Genomic DNA, 13013 nt, shown 5'->3' with positions numbered 1-13013 from the left:
CTTTTGGAGCGCTGGTGCAACAGAACGAGACGTTTGAAGATGTTTTTAAAGATCGCAGATTAACCCCAGAACATGAATAAGTAATAACACCTGAACTCCAGCTGCTAAAGGGCATTCAGACTAGTTATTGATTAAGAAGATGATCGGCTTAATAAAACATGATGAAGAAACGTTAGTAGAAAAATAAACCTTTGTTTGGAGAATGATATCACACTCATCAATAATGTTAAATATCATTCCAATAAAACAATGATAGTCTGCGGGTTAATCAAAACTATTAAAAAATATTGATAATAATTAAACAGCCGATCGTTTAGAAAACAGATGATGACTTCAAACTTCTTGTTTTCCCGAAGAGAATACGATTCCTGAGATGTAAAAAGGGACGGGGCTAATGATCGGGTAATTGATCGGGTTATTGATCGGGCTATTGATCGGGCTTTTGATCGTCTGTCTGCTCTCTCCTTAGAACCCAGAACCCTCTGAATGGAGCCGTGGTTCCGGTGGCTTTAAACTCAAGTGCCTCTGAAGACGTCAGTCAGTGCGACTGACGCATTTGTTTGTGCGCCTGAAGGCACCGCGTTGGTCTGTGAGGTCGGTCACGTGGTGCCTTCAGGGCCTCTCGCTGATCTGGGATCAGTTTAAGTGGTGGATCTCACTGAACCCATGTGATGGATTTAATTTTGTTGGTCAATAAAATCTTTTCTATGAATTCTTTGTTCTTTAATTTTGTTTAACGTTGAGATCAACAAGCTCGTTTGGTTGTCTCATCAAAAATCAACGTTTAGTCGTTAAAATACGTCATTAAAATACTACAAACACAGACAAATACAATGTTCTATGAGAAGAGGGTACTTTTACTTTCATACTTGAAGTACATTTAGCTGGTAATACTACTTCACTGATACTTTTAATGAGTAACATTTTCGATTAACTTGCAGTATTCTTTTAGTTTATATATAAAAGTGCTATATCTCTCAAATGCAGTAATGTATTTACTTCTTAGATGTAGTACAGTAAAAAGTACAACATGTACTTCTGATATGTAGTACAGTAAAAAGTACTGAGGACTAAAACCTCATGTAGTGGAGTAATACTTAGTAGATAATTGTATAATAAAGTATTTTAACAGGAAGTTCAATCTAAAACTATTTTATTCTGAAAACCTAAGTTGCGTTGCAGTAATGTCCTGCTCGGGCTTTTATTTTGAAAGCGTGCCCGTGTCAGCTGGAGAGGACAGCCCGCGGCTCAGTGTGTGTGTGACCGCAGCCCGAGCAACACGCACCGGCCTCCTGTTCAACGCACGCGCACACACGCACGCGCTCTCTCCTCTCCTCCGTGCACCCCCCTCGCGCCCGCACCCTGCGCCCGGCACCATGGACCTGATCCTGGACCCGAGTCTGCTGCTGCCCGCCCTCCTCTTCACGGCGGTCGCGGTCTACTTCGCGGCGTCGCTGCTGAAGAAGCCCGGCGCCGCGGCCCCGTCGGCCGGGGACAAGAAGCCCAAAGTCGGCTACGGAGACGACGTCCCTCCGTCCAGAGCGCTGGCCCAGCCGCCGCCTCCGGCCCCGGCGGTGGAGGACGTGGGAGCCGCCGAGCAGCTCCAGGTGAGAGTCGATCCTGATCAACTGATGAAAGAGTAATCTGATCGATTAAAGCGATCTGAAGTTACAGAAACTTTTTTCTTTTCTTTTTTTTTCCTCTCACAAACTAATTTATTACATAAATTCTTCAGTTCTACAGGAGACAGAATAAGTTTTTAAGTAAATTAATTCAAGAGTGTGTGTGTATATATATATATATATATATATATATATATATATATATAGATATAGATATAGAGAGAGAGAGAGAGAGAGAGAGAGAGAGAGAGAGAGAGAGAGAGAGAGAGAGAGAGAGAGAGAGAGAGAGAGAGAGAGAGAGAGAGAGAGAGAGAGAGAGAGAGAGAGAGAGAGATTTTATTTCCAGAAGAATGTTTCAGATTAATTCTTCAATTCCTCATAAAGTCTTTAATATAGAAACTCTCCAACCTCAACACTTCTTTCCAAACATGTATTGATCTTTCAGGTTTACAGAATATAAATAGTTAAACGTATTTAAATAAATAAATAATTCTTCTAAAATGTCAATTCAATATATTTGAATATTTATATTGGATTTGTTTGTTTTTGTACTTTATCTGTCTCATCGTTCCAATTGAATCTCATTATGATAATAAACTACATGACACATAACTCATGTTTTAAGATGATTACAGAGTAGAACGTAGTTAACGCTGTAAACATTAAATCAATATATATTATATACATTTAATTACATATAATGTTCTACTTCAGCAATAAATTATATAAATAAATATGTCCGAATAAATGTATATTGTACTAAAACGGACAATTTATATAAACACATTAAATATATAATAAAACGATAAAGAAACTCAGTAATTATTTTAACACTAAACTAAATATTATTTCAATTAAAACACTTGAATATTTATAATATCAAAGGATGAACTGAATAAACTTAATTGATCCTCTAACTTTTCATGAAGCGTCAGTAACGTTAGCCACTGTAGGCTAACGTTAGCTTAAGTTAGCATGCTACCGTGCTAAACTAAGCCGGTGAAGATTCTACCTGCTAAACATTAGCACGTTAGCATTGTGAGCAGGTGTGTAGTTGAGACGGGTTTGGTACGAGCAAGGGGGGAGGAAGTAAGGAGGTAGGAAAGGAAACGTTTGTGCCCCGTTACAGCTAGCCTCTAGTTGTTTTTTTTTTACTAGTCATTTGTAAAATTATTTGTAATTTCAGCTCAAAAATGCTAGAAATATTGTGAAAATTGGTGTCTATGCTTGACTAATGTTTGTATGTTTTAAAAAAAAAAGAAGGTATTGTTAGAATGCTGTAAAATGTGACATGTATTGTATTTACATTGTTGTTAATTAACTGGCTAATTGTTTCATCTTAAATCATTTTTGATCACATATGAATCATATTATTTCCTTTACTGCCACAAAGCTTCAGCAGCGATGATGTCATCAATCACTTGTGTAGAGTGATTTATGCTAACAGGCTAACAAGCTAACAAGGAGGAAGTCACGTGACCGTGCTGGAAGTTTCACCGTGGTTTGGTTTGCAGGAATGTGCCGACATGCGGCGGCCGGGCGGCTCTATTCGGGGCCGTCATGCGTCCTATATTTACACCTGTGCATGTCGGAGGTGTCGCGTGTCGCCTTCACGTGGCTTCATGTGAGCTTCTGAACCCGACAACAATCAGAGACCAGCAACTCTTATATACATTTAATAAAAACACACAATTCACATGATAAGTAAATAATGATGTGATAGTCGTTCTTGGTGTTGATGAAGTGTAACAATGAGCTCAGAGCTGTTAGGAAGTTAAACATCATAATTCATCTCTAATATCTATTTTATATTCATGTGGATTCAACATCTGGATTATTCTAGTTCATCACCAACACTACATTTTACTAGATAACACCTGAATGCATCATCAGGTACCTAAGTGAACCTTCGTTAGCTTCATTATTTAGCAAAGCTGCTAACAGCTAACGGTTACATTGAGCTTGTGCTAACAGATGAGTTGTTCAGTGTAACACTTCTTGGTTTTGACCGTCGCCTTCTTGGTTTTGACCGACGCTATCTTGGTTTTGACCGACGCCATCTTGGTTTTGACCTTCGCCTTCTTGGTTTTGACTGTCGCCATCTTGGTTTTGACCGTCGCCTTCTTGGTTTTGACCGTCGCCATCTTGGTTTTGACCGTCGCCTTCTTAATTTTGACCGACGCCATCTTGGTTTTGACCGTCGCCATCTTGGTTTTGACCGTCGCCTTCTTAGTTTTGACCGACGCCATCTTTTTTTCTTTTTTTTTAAAGCAAAATGTTGCAATTAACTTCCATGAAGGTTTTTTATCAGTTCGCTACAAAGTGTGATCTTTAGCTTCGTTAGCTTCACTTCACATACGACCGAATGTGAAGCTCTGTGATTGGCTGTTTGTAGTTGAAATGCACCCTGGGAGTCGTAGTTGACAGAAGACAACCATCCAGACTTCTACTTGTGTCTTTACTTCCGTAATAAATTGACTGTTGTCTCTGCTGTGGAAGCCTTGTGGACTCTCATAACCTCCACTGTGTGCGATGCACACAGTGCATCATGGGAGATCTGTCTACACATAGAGGCGTTTGTGGAGCGGAGACAGAGTCGTATTCTTGTGTGACGCCGTCGCCGTCGAACACAAAGTCATTCATCTCCTGTTTAGATGAAGACTGATTAATGATCAATATCATAAAAATCTGTAAAATAATATAATATTTAGCTAGTCTAGAAATAACTTATTTGTTCACTTCTGTCAGAAGTCAAGGAATAAATTGCATATCAGAATATAAATTAGAATATAATTTAGATTATACATTTAGAATATAAATTGAAAGATATAAATAAAATTAGAATGTAAATTGAAATACATTTTTGAATATATATATATATATATATATATATATATAGTGAGCCCGGTTCCTCCCAGTAGCTCCAGACTGGTCTCTGCTGGGTGAAGCATCTGTTCCCAGCTTCCTGTCAGATTTACGGCCTGCCGGCTTCTCGCCATCAGAGCCGGAGCCCAAAGTGGCGTCCTGACATTCATGTGCTTCACATGTCCTCATCTAGAGTTACAGCAGAAAGGTCAGAGGTCACCGGGCTGCAGTGAGACTCCAGTGGACACGTTGAACCCACGTGTGAGAACACGATGTGCGGTCCTGAAGGAAACCGGAGGTGGTCAGTCGCTCTGCTTGTTCTGCCTCGTTAGTGAGCGAGGTCACATGGTCACATGGTCACATGGTCACGTGGTCAAGCAGGTTTGAAGGAGGAAAGTGGAGCAGAACATAAGTCTGGTCCGGTCTGGTCCTGGTTACTCTGCTCCGACGCCTCATCCTGGTCTTTCTCTGGTCTGAAGGCTGTTTCTCCAGAAGCTCTTTCTAGTAACGACTTTAACTCCTCCAAGGAAACCAAGAGGACTCTTCATCAAACTTAATGTGATGAGTTATACTATACACTTTTACTGACGCAGCATTTCACTGGAACAGAGTGTTGTTACCGTGTGCTGAGAGTACCTTTACTGTAGTAAAGTCCCTGCAGACGTTTACCTGCAGACTTTCTCTGCAGATGTTTTTTCTGCAAACAATCCTCCAGATGCTTCCTGCAGTAAAGTGTTCCTCTCATAAATGGAGTTGGCGTCAGAGCGCTGAGCTCAGAGGAACAATGAGTCTGTTTCAGCAGCAGGAATCCGTCTCCTCCGTCTCTGCAGCACGACGGCGTTCCTTCTATCTGTAACACTCCAACGTGTTAAATGAAAGCATGTTTACGTCCACAGACCGTTCATCTTCTTTATGTCTCAATGCATAAGAAGTACTCATGCGCTTTACTGAAGTAGAGATAAACAGAGCACAGTTTAATCTACTTCAAAATGTTACCTCGGTAAAAGTACAGAGGTTTTGTCAGCGAAATGTACTTTAAGTACCAGAAGTAAGCTTTGTATATTTAGTTTAAGTGAGTTTAGTGCGTTTTGTCTTCTTGGCAGAAGTCTCGTCTTCATGTTCGACGTCATCGCTGCAGGAACTCGTGTTGCACATATTTGACCAATTTAGGCCTCGGCTTGGACGAAGAAGACCGTTCATCATCCTGCTGAGTCATAGAATGAGTTTATGACTCGGCTTCGTGACTCTGAAGACTTTGTTTCAGCGAGTCGGCTGTTTGGTGTTTCAGAGCTCAGGAATTCAGAGGAAGGGTTTCGGGCTAATGGATGCCGATCCGGTGAGAGATCTCCAGAGACCTTCAGGAGTCCTTCCATGCAGCCGGGCCTGAAGCCTCCGCCGGTCTCTGAGTCATCAGCAGAACTGCGGCGTCTTCTTCGTGGACCAGAGCTCGGCTCTTCTTCTCTGCCGTTAAATGCACAAAAACACAAACTTGTTTTTAGCTCAGCATTTTGGTATACACTACAACTACAACAAAATATAGTTGTAGTTTTTTCCTGATGAGAAGATGGATTTCAGTTTCACGTCCAGAATGTGTTTAGCCTAAGACTGGAAGCTGCTAGCCAACCTCTAACAACTCCGAGCTAATCACCTAAGATAACGGGACCTGGATGCTAACTTTAATTACAGTTAGTTAGAAGCTAACTTTAAACTTAAGCAAACTCTAAGTTTATACAACTTACTTACGGGATCAGGAGCTAACTTTTACTTAACGCGTTTTTACAGGCTAACGGGATCAGAAGCTAATCTTTAGCTTATGCGTTTTACAGGCTAATGTACCAGAAGCTAACTTCTAGCTAATGCGTTTTACAGGCAAACGGGACCAGACGCTAACTTCTAGCTAATGCATTTTACAGGCTAACAGGACCAGAAGCTAACTTCTAGCTAATGCGTTTTACAGGCTAACGGGACCAAGAGCTAACTTTTACTTAACGCGTTTTTACAGGCTAACGGGATCAGAAGCTAACCTTTAGCTTATGCGTTTTACAGGCTAAAGGGACCAGAAGCTAACTTCTAGCTAATGCGTTTTACAGGCTAACAGGACCAGAAGCTAACTTCTAGCTAACGCGTTTTACAGGCAAACGGGACCAGAAGCTAACGCTGAACACTTTGTGTGTTTCACGTTTCTTCATGAAGTGAAACAAGTTAAAATGGAGCCAAACTTCCACATTTGTTTGTCGTGATTTTTTTAAAGAATGATAAAATTAATAAAATACGCAGCTTCCTTTTTCTTCTATTTTCCTTCAACCGAGTTCTTCTAACCTGTGAATCCTGCTGCAACGCCACAGAAACCAGATCTGCTGCTCGCATGTCAAACTGTGCAAACTCAGCACTTCACAGACAGCCATTAAAGTGATGTATATTTATACATACATGTATATAAATGTATATTTATACACATGTGAGCTGTCAGCTGTCGGGGAGGCGCCCGGTCAGCGGACCCTGAAGAGGGTTTTATTTGTCAGCTGCAGGCGGCGGCTGATCCTCAACGAGGATCTGCAGCTGACAGTCAGAGGTCAAAGGTCAGCGAGCGGGTTCTTGAACGTGGTTTTTGTTTCTTTTTCTCGGCATTCGGGTTTTAATTAGCGGCGCCAGACGGGTTCCATGTTGGGTTCTGTTTCATCAACAAACCGCCGAGTCACTTCAACTCAACCGGTTTAAAAACCTTTTGTCTTTTCCAGGTCGCCCCTGAACCAGTATCAGCACCAAAACCTGTCCCAGTACCAGAACATGTCACAGAACCAGAACATGTCCCAGAACCAGAGCATGTCCCAGAACCAGAACATGTCCCAGAACCAGAAACTCGACCAGAACCAGAGCATGTCCCAGAACCAGAACATGTCCCAGAACCAGAGGCTCAACCAGAACTTGTCCCAGAACCAGAAGTTGTCCCAGAACCGATCCCAGAGCCAGAACCTGTCCCAGAACTAGCTGCAGACCCAGAACCGGTATCGGTACCCAAACCTGTGCCTGATCCAGAGCCCGTGGTCGAGTCTGAACCTGAACCTGAAGTCGAGCAGTCCTTACCTGAGCTGATCCCTGGTTCTACAGAGGACCGCCTGCCGACCCCGGAACCTGTGGTAGAGGAACCAGAAGAACCAGAACCAGAGGCCATCCTGGACAACGGTAAGAATTCTCCCTCTGATCAATATTTGTATGTATGTATGTATGTATATATATATATATATATATATATATATATATATATATATATATATATATATATATATATATATATATACTTTATTCATCCCCAAGGGGAAATTTGGCAATAATTTGGTGTACTTGTGTACTAAGTATTCTCTCTTTCTCAGACCTGTGTACTAAGTACTTTCTTTCTCAGACCTGTGTACTAAGTACTCTCTCTTTCTCAGACCTGTGTACTTGTGTACTAAGTACTCTGTTCTCAGACCTGTGTACTAAGTACTCTGTTCTCTGTTCTCAGACCTGTGTACTTGTGTACTAAGTACTCTCTCTTTCTCAGACCTGTGTACTTGTGTACTAAGTACTCTGTTCTCTGTTCTCAGACCTGTGTACTTGTGTACTAAGTACTCTCTCTTTCTCAGACCCGGCTGCAGCTGAAGACACAGTGAACTTCACTTCAGGGAAGAAACAGAGCAAGTTCGAGGCGATGATGACGAAGGAGGAGGTTGACGAAGAGCACAGGTGAGTTCAGGCGGTCACAGCGCCACCTTGAGGCCAGAGAGTGACGCCTTAAAGAGAAGAAGAGCAAGAAAACACAAAGAGAGCAAAACCAATAACGAGCGTTTAAACCTGAACGTTCCCGCCTCTTAAAGGGACAGTGCGTCACATTTAGGGCGACTCATTGGCAGCAGTGAAACATAATATTCATAACTGTGTATTAATCTGTGTATATTCACCCGACACGAAGAATTGTTGGCGAAGTGAAAGTCTTTTATATCTACGCCTTCTTTCACTGCCGTGTTTCTACAGTAGCCCAGAACGGACAAAAAGCCTTTTGAGTTTTACGTTGTCTGAAGGTCTGAAAGTCGTGATGCTCAAAGATCGTAGATGAGCTGCGAAGCTACGGGCGCTTTTTATTCTAATAATATTAGTGTAATTTATTAAGTTTAAACTCTAATCTTTAAAATTTCTTTAGACTTTTATCTTTATAATCAGGCAATAATTATACATTATTATTATTCAATATTAATTATGAGTAATAATAGTTAATATTATGATTAATAATAATAATATTATGTTTTAAGTATTTCCTGTGTTTTCTTGTGTATTTTCTTTGTATTTCCTGTGTTTTCTTGTGTATTTCCTGTGTTTCCTGTGTGTAGTACCTGTGTATATTTCTTGTATATTTCCCGTGTGTTTTGTGTATTTGTGACTTCCTCCACTTTATCTTTTCAGGATTGAGTTCACGTCTGATTTGACTTCTCTGTAATGAAGCTCAGCAGAAACACATTTAACTCGGTAGGTCGAGTTTTTACTGGAAAACGAATCTCTGCTCATCCAACCGTGTACTCTGAGTACTCTGAGTACTCTGAGTACTCAGAGTACTCAGAGTACTCACTAGTCTACTCACCAGAGAGGAAGAGGCGTTCCTTCAGAACGTACCGGGTTCTTTAGGAACCTTTAAGAGGAACCACAAACACACGTTTTCCATCGTAGTACTAGTACACAGACTACGTCCCATACTACACAGAGAATACTTCTGTGTTTATATAAGTACACAAAGGAAGTAGTTCACATTGATGTTTTTTCGAGTAAAGTAAAATACAAAAGTCCTTTCAGAAATTCTCTGTTTTAAAGGTTGTAATTTGAATACTACCTGCTTACAGTATTTACTGTGTACTTCGACTGGAACATAGTACTTTTACGGTGTGGTAAAAGGTACTTTGACTGCAGTAAAGGATCTGAATACTTCCTCCACCACCGTAGAGTAAAAACTTATTTTTTTGCCGTTCTTTTCAAAATGAAAGTCACAAACATAACTTTAATAAATCCAATTTGTTTTTATTCTCTATGAAATAGTTTCAAGTTAAAAGACTTTCTTCATATGTTTAGCAGATCAGAGACGCCTTTATAATCCCTCTTGTAGCAGGTGAGCGCCCCCTGGAGGACAAACACACTCAGGACATCTGGACATTAACATCGGAAAAAAGTTCGGAAATTTGTGTTTGGTAGATTATTTCTCTGTTGTAACAAAGCTTCTTGGCAATAGATTGCATACCGTTGGAAAACTGTTTATTTCCCTTTTCTAAACGCAGCCCTCTGTGGGAGGAGCAGCCCTCTGTGGAGGAGCATGCCCTCTGTGGGAGGAGCAGGCCTCTGTGGGAGGAGCATGCCCTCTGTGGGAGGAGCATGCCTCTGTGGGAGGAGCATGCCTCTGTGGGAGGAGCAGCCCTCTGTGGGAGGAGCATGCCCTCTGTGGGAGGAGCAGGCCTCTGTGGGAGGAGCATGCCCTCTGTGGGAGGAGCATGCCTCTGTGGGAGGAGCATGCCCTCTGTGGGAGGAGCAGGCCTCTGTGGGAGGAGCAGCCCTCTGTGGGAGGAGCATGCCTCTGTGGGAGGAGCATGCCTCTGTGGGAGGAGCATGCCTCTGTGGGAGGAGCATGCCTCTGTGGGAGGAGCATGCCTCTGTGGGAGGAGCAGCACAGCTGAGGATGACGGCCACGCCCATGAACAATGTGCCAAATCTTCTCTGCCGAACAGCTGGTTCTGCTGTTGCTATGGACTCTTGTTTGGTGGCTTGATGGTTGAAGGCTATCAGTAACCAGGGAGAAACCAGACGTGTTGGCAATGGGATTGCTGCTGGTTGCAGAATCTCATCTCCCTTTCTCTGCTTTGAGATTTCCTCCAATGAAGCAGCTTCGGGGTCCAGAAGCTCCAAACAAGAGTCAACAGCAGCAGAACCAGCTGCTCGGCAGAGATGATTTGGCAAATTTTTCATGGATGCAACCGTCATCCTCAGCTGTGCTGCTCCTCCACAGAGGCATGTTCCTCCACACAGGCATGTTCCTCCACACAGGCATGTTCCTCCACAGAGGCATGTTCCTCCACACAGGCATGTTCCTCCACACAGGCATGTTCCTCCACAGAGGCATGTTCCTCCACACAGGCATGTTCCTCCACAGAGGCATGTTCCTCCACAGAGGCATGTTCCTCCACAGAGGCATGTTTCTCCACACAGGCATGTTCCTCCACAGAGGCATGTTCCTCCACACAGGCATGTTCCTCCACAGAGGCATGTTCCTCCACAGAGGCATGTTCCTCCACAGAGGCATGTTCCTCCACACAGGCATGTTCCTCCACAGAGGCATGTTCCTCCACACAGGCATGTTCCTCCACAGAGGCATGTTCCTCCCACACGGAGCAGCGCTTAAAAGGTAAATAAACGGGTTTTCCAACGGTATAACATTTAATGACAAGAAGCTTTGTTACAAACTTTTTGTTAAATCGGTTCTCTCAGGACCGAGGGCTTCCTCTACTTCATTTGTTTCCTCCAGTATCCCCTCACCTGTCTGTCTGTCGGTCTCTCCTCTCCTGTCGGTCTAACCTGTCGGTCTCACCTGTCGGTCTAACCTGTCGGCCTCACCTGTCGGCCTCACCTGTCAGTCTAACCTGTCGGCCTCACCTGCTAACTCTGCATGCTGCTAACACCTCAGCTAACGGTGAGTTATCTGAATCTTTCAATGAAAACTCAGCTGTTTGTTGTTTTCAGCTCCAGCTGTGAACTGATGTTTACCTGTTTACCTGTAGCTGACCTGAGCTCTGATTGGCTGAGAAGTCTAACGAGTTAAATGAACCTGAATGTTTATGAATAACTGAACTCTTAAAGATGAATTCTGTTTCAATCAGAACAAATAAACATATAAAATATAACTTCACTTTAAAACTATTTTTTTTCATCACTTCACACATAAAATCTCTTCCCAGAAAATATCTCTCATTTTTCTCTCATTCATGTATTTATTGTAATTGAGTCAATAATAAATATGATGCGTTACTTCATCATGTGACTCATAGCAATGATACAAAATATGAAAATATGATCAAACTTAAGCCTGAAACAGAAAACAATCATGTAAAAGTTTATATTTAATAATGTTTGAATAGTTTAAACTTTGTGGTAAATGTTCATTATTATTTCATTTTATTAATCGTATTAATCTGAATCCTGGACTTTGTCTCTTTGCTTCAGAGCTCCAGAGTGAGACGCCGGACGCCTGCGCTCGTCTTCGTCAGTGATGAAGACGAGCTTCATCTGACGAAGACGAGCTTCATCTCGGCCTCGCAGAGGCTCCAGAGGAAAAGGGGAGGAGCCTAATCATCAGAGCGTTGAGCTTATTGAGATTTCTCTTGTTTTGTTTCAGCTTCTTATGAACGATTGTATGAAGTTTATAAGTTTATGAGTTTGTGAGTTTATAAGTTTATGAGTTTGAGTTTGTGAGTTTATAAGTTTATGAGTTTGAGTTTGTGAGTTTATGAACTCCTCCGTCGTGTTTTCAGCTGAAACGTTGAAACGTGCAATAAAAGAATAAATGTGTGAAACCAAAACAATGTTTTTCTGTTTTTATTCCACGAGTTCATTTTGATTTCGGTGAAAATATTCTGGATTTAAATCCAGTTTCACGCCGACATCGATTGTTTCTGACTTATTATTATTATTATTATTATTATTATTATTGTTATTATTATTGTTAGGGCCCGAGCACCGTAGTCAGAGCGGAGGACGTTTTGTTGTTCTACTGTTATTATTATTCTCTCTGGTAAAGAGGAGCTTGGGCTAAACCAACATTATTCCAAATTTCCACACAATCTGATTGGGGTGTCAGGCAAAAGTTTAAAAACATAGCTTTAGTTGTGAAAGCGATCCATTTTTGCCACCTCTGACTGATTGACCTTACATTTGGCTTTACACATGTTCTGTTGTTCCATTGTGCATTAAGCTCCAAAAAACTTACTTAGATTTTCCGCCATTTTGAATTTTGTAAAAAACACATTCCTGCCAACTCCTAAACGTGAAAAATCTGAAACTCTGTGGATCTTTGTTGATATCTCATTGCGTTTAGAAGATATTCACCAATAACCTCTTAGGGGCGTGGCTTTATATGTCAATACACATAACTTCCAAATCACTTGGCGCATCCTCACAAACTTTCTAACATGTCGACATCGTGTCCCTTAACGTACCCAATGTTTTTCATAATATTCAAACACTAGGGGGCGCTGCAGTGAATCCCCCAATCTTTGCACTTTCCTTGTTTCCAGGCGTTGTATTCCAACAAACTCCTAGAGATTAAATATGGTTGATTTCTAATTCTGGGAATATGATGTTGAGACCTTTGCAGGGAAAACTTCAAAAGAAAAAAAGCTTCACATGTTTGATGAGACTCCAGGCCTGAAGACATGTGATGTCTACTTTTTAATTAGAGTCATTGCGCCACCTAATGGCAGCAGGAAGTACACGTTCGTATACGTTGGCTTGCTTCTCTCA

The 13013-nt window shown here is 41.8% G+C and overlaps 2 protein-coding genes across 3 annotated transcripts in view; both read left to right on the top strand.

The window, feature by feature from the left end:
• jmjd6 (jumonji domain containing 6, arginine demethylase and lysine hydroxylase) overlaps nt 1-706 on the top strand; it is a gene marked incomplete at its 5' end in the record, with an annotated part of 5812 nt that extends 5106 nt beyond the window's left edge. The window contains one exon of the mRNA XM_079233480.1: nt 1-706. This exon is cut by the window's left edge and continues 1211 nt beyond it.
• Nucleotides 707-1306: 600 nt separating this feature from the next.
• LOC306749993 (uncharacterized protein) lies at nt 1307-12039 on the top strand. 2 transcript variants are annotated; one of them, XM_079233360.1, is made up of 5 exons: nt 1307-1607; nt 7226-7670; nt 8111-8210; nt 8925-8987; nt 11718-12039. In XM_079233360.1, exons 1-4 carry the CDS (start codon nt 1377-1379, stop codon nt 8956-8958), a joined length of 810 nt encoding a protein of 269 aa, XP_079089486.1. In that variant the 5' UTR covers nt 1307-1376; the 3' UTR covers nt 8959-8987; nt 11718-12039. The 2 variants fall into 2 exon arrangements, with proteins under 2 accessions (XP_079089486.1, XP_079089487.1); XM_079233361.1 differs by lacking the exon at nt 8925-8987.
• The last annotated feature ends 974 nt before the right edge of the window (nt 12040-13013 follow it).

This window comes from Taurulus bubalis, assembly GCF_910589615.1.
Source record: "Taurulus bubalis genome assembly, chromosome: 17".
In the NCBI taxonomy this organism is placed as follows: Eukaryota; Metazoa; Chordata; class Actinopteri; order Perciformes; family Cottidae; genus Taurulus; species Taurulus bubalis.
Note: the sequence above shows the minus strand (reverse complement) of the source record. Positions and strands in the feature narration are given on the sequence as shown.

Excerpts from the sequence above, each read along its gene's own strand:
- LOC306749993 (XM_079233360.1), top strand. The coding sequence starts at position 1,377 with ATGGACCTGATCCTGGACCCGAGTCTGCTGCTGCCCGCCCTCCTCTTC. Across the intron at positions 1,608-7,225 it reads GAGCCGCCGAGCAGCTCCAG|GTCGCCCCTGAACCAGTATC; the intron begins GTGAGAGTCGAT and ends TGTCTTTTCCAG. Across the intron at positions 8,211-8,924 it reads GAGGTTGACGAAGAGCACAG|GATTGAGTTCACGTCTGATT; the intron begins GTGAGTTCAGGC and ends TTATCTTTTCAG.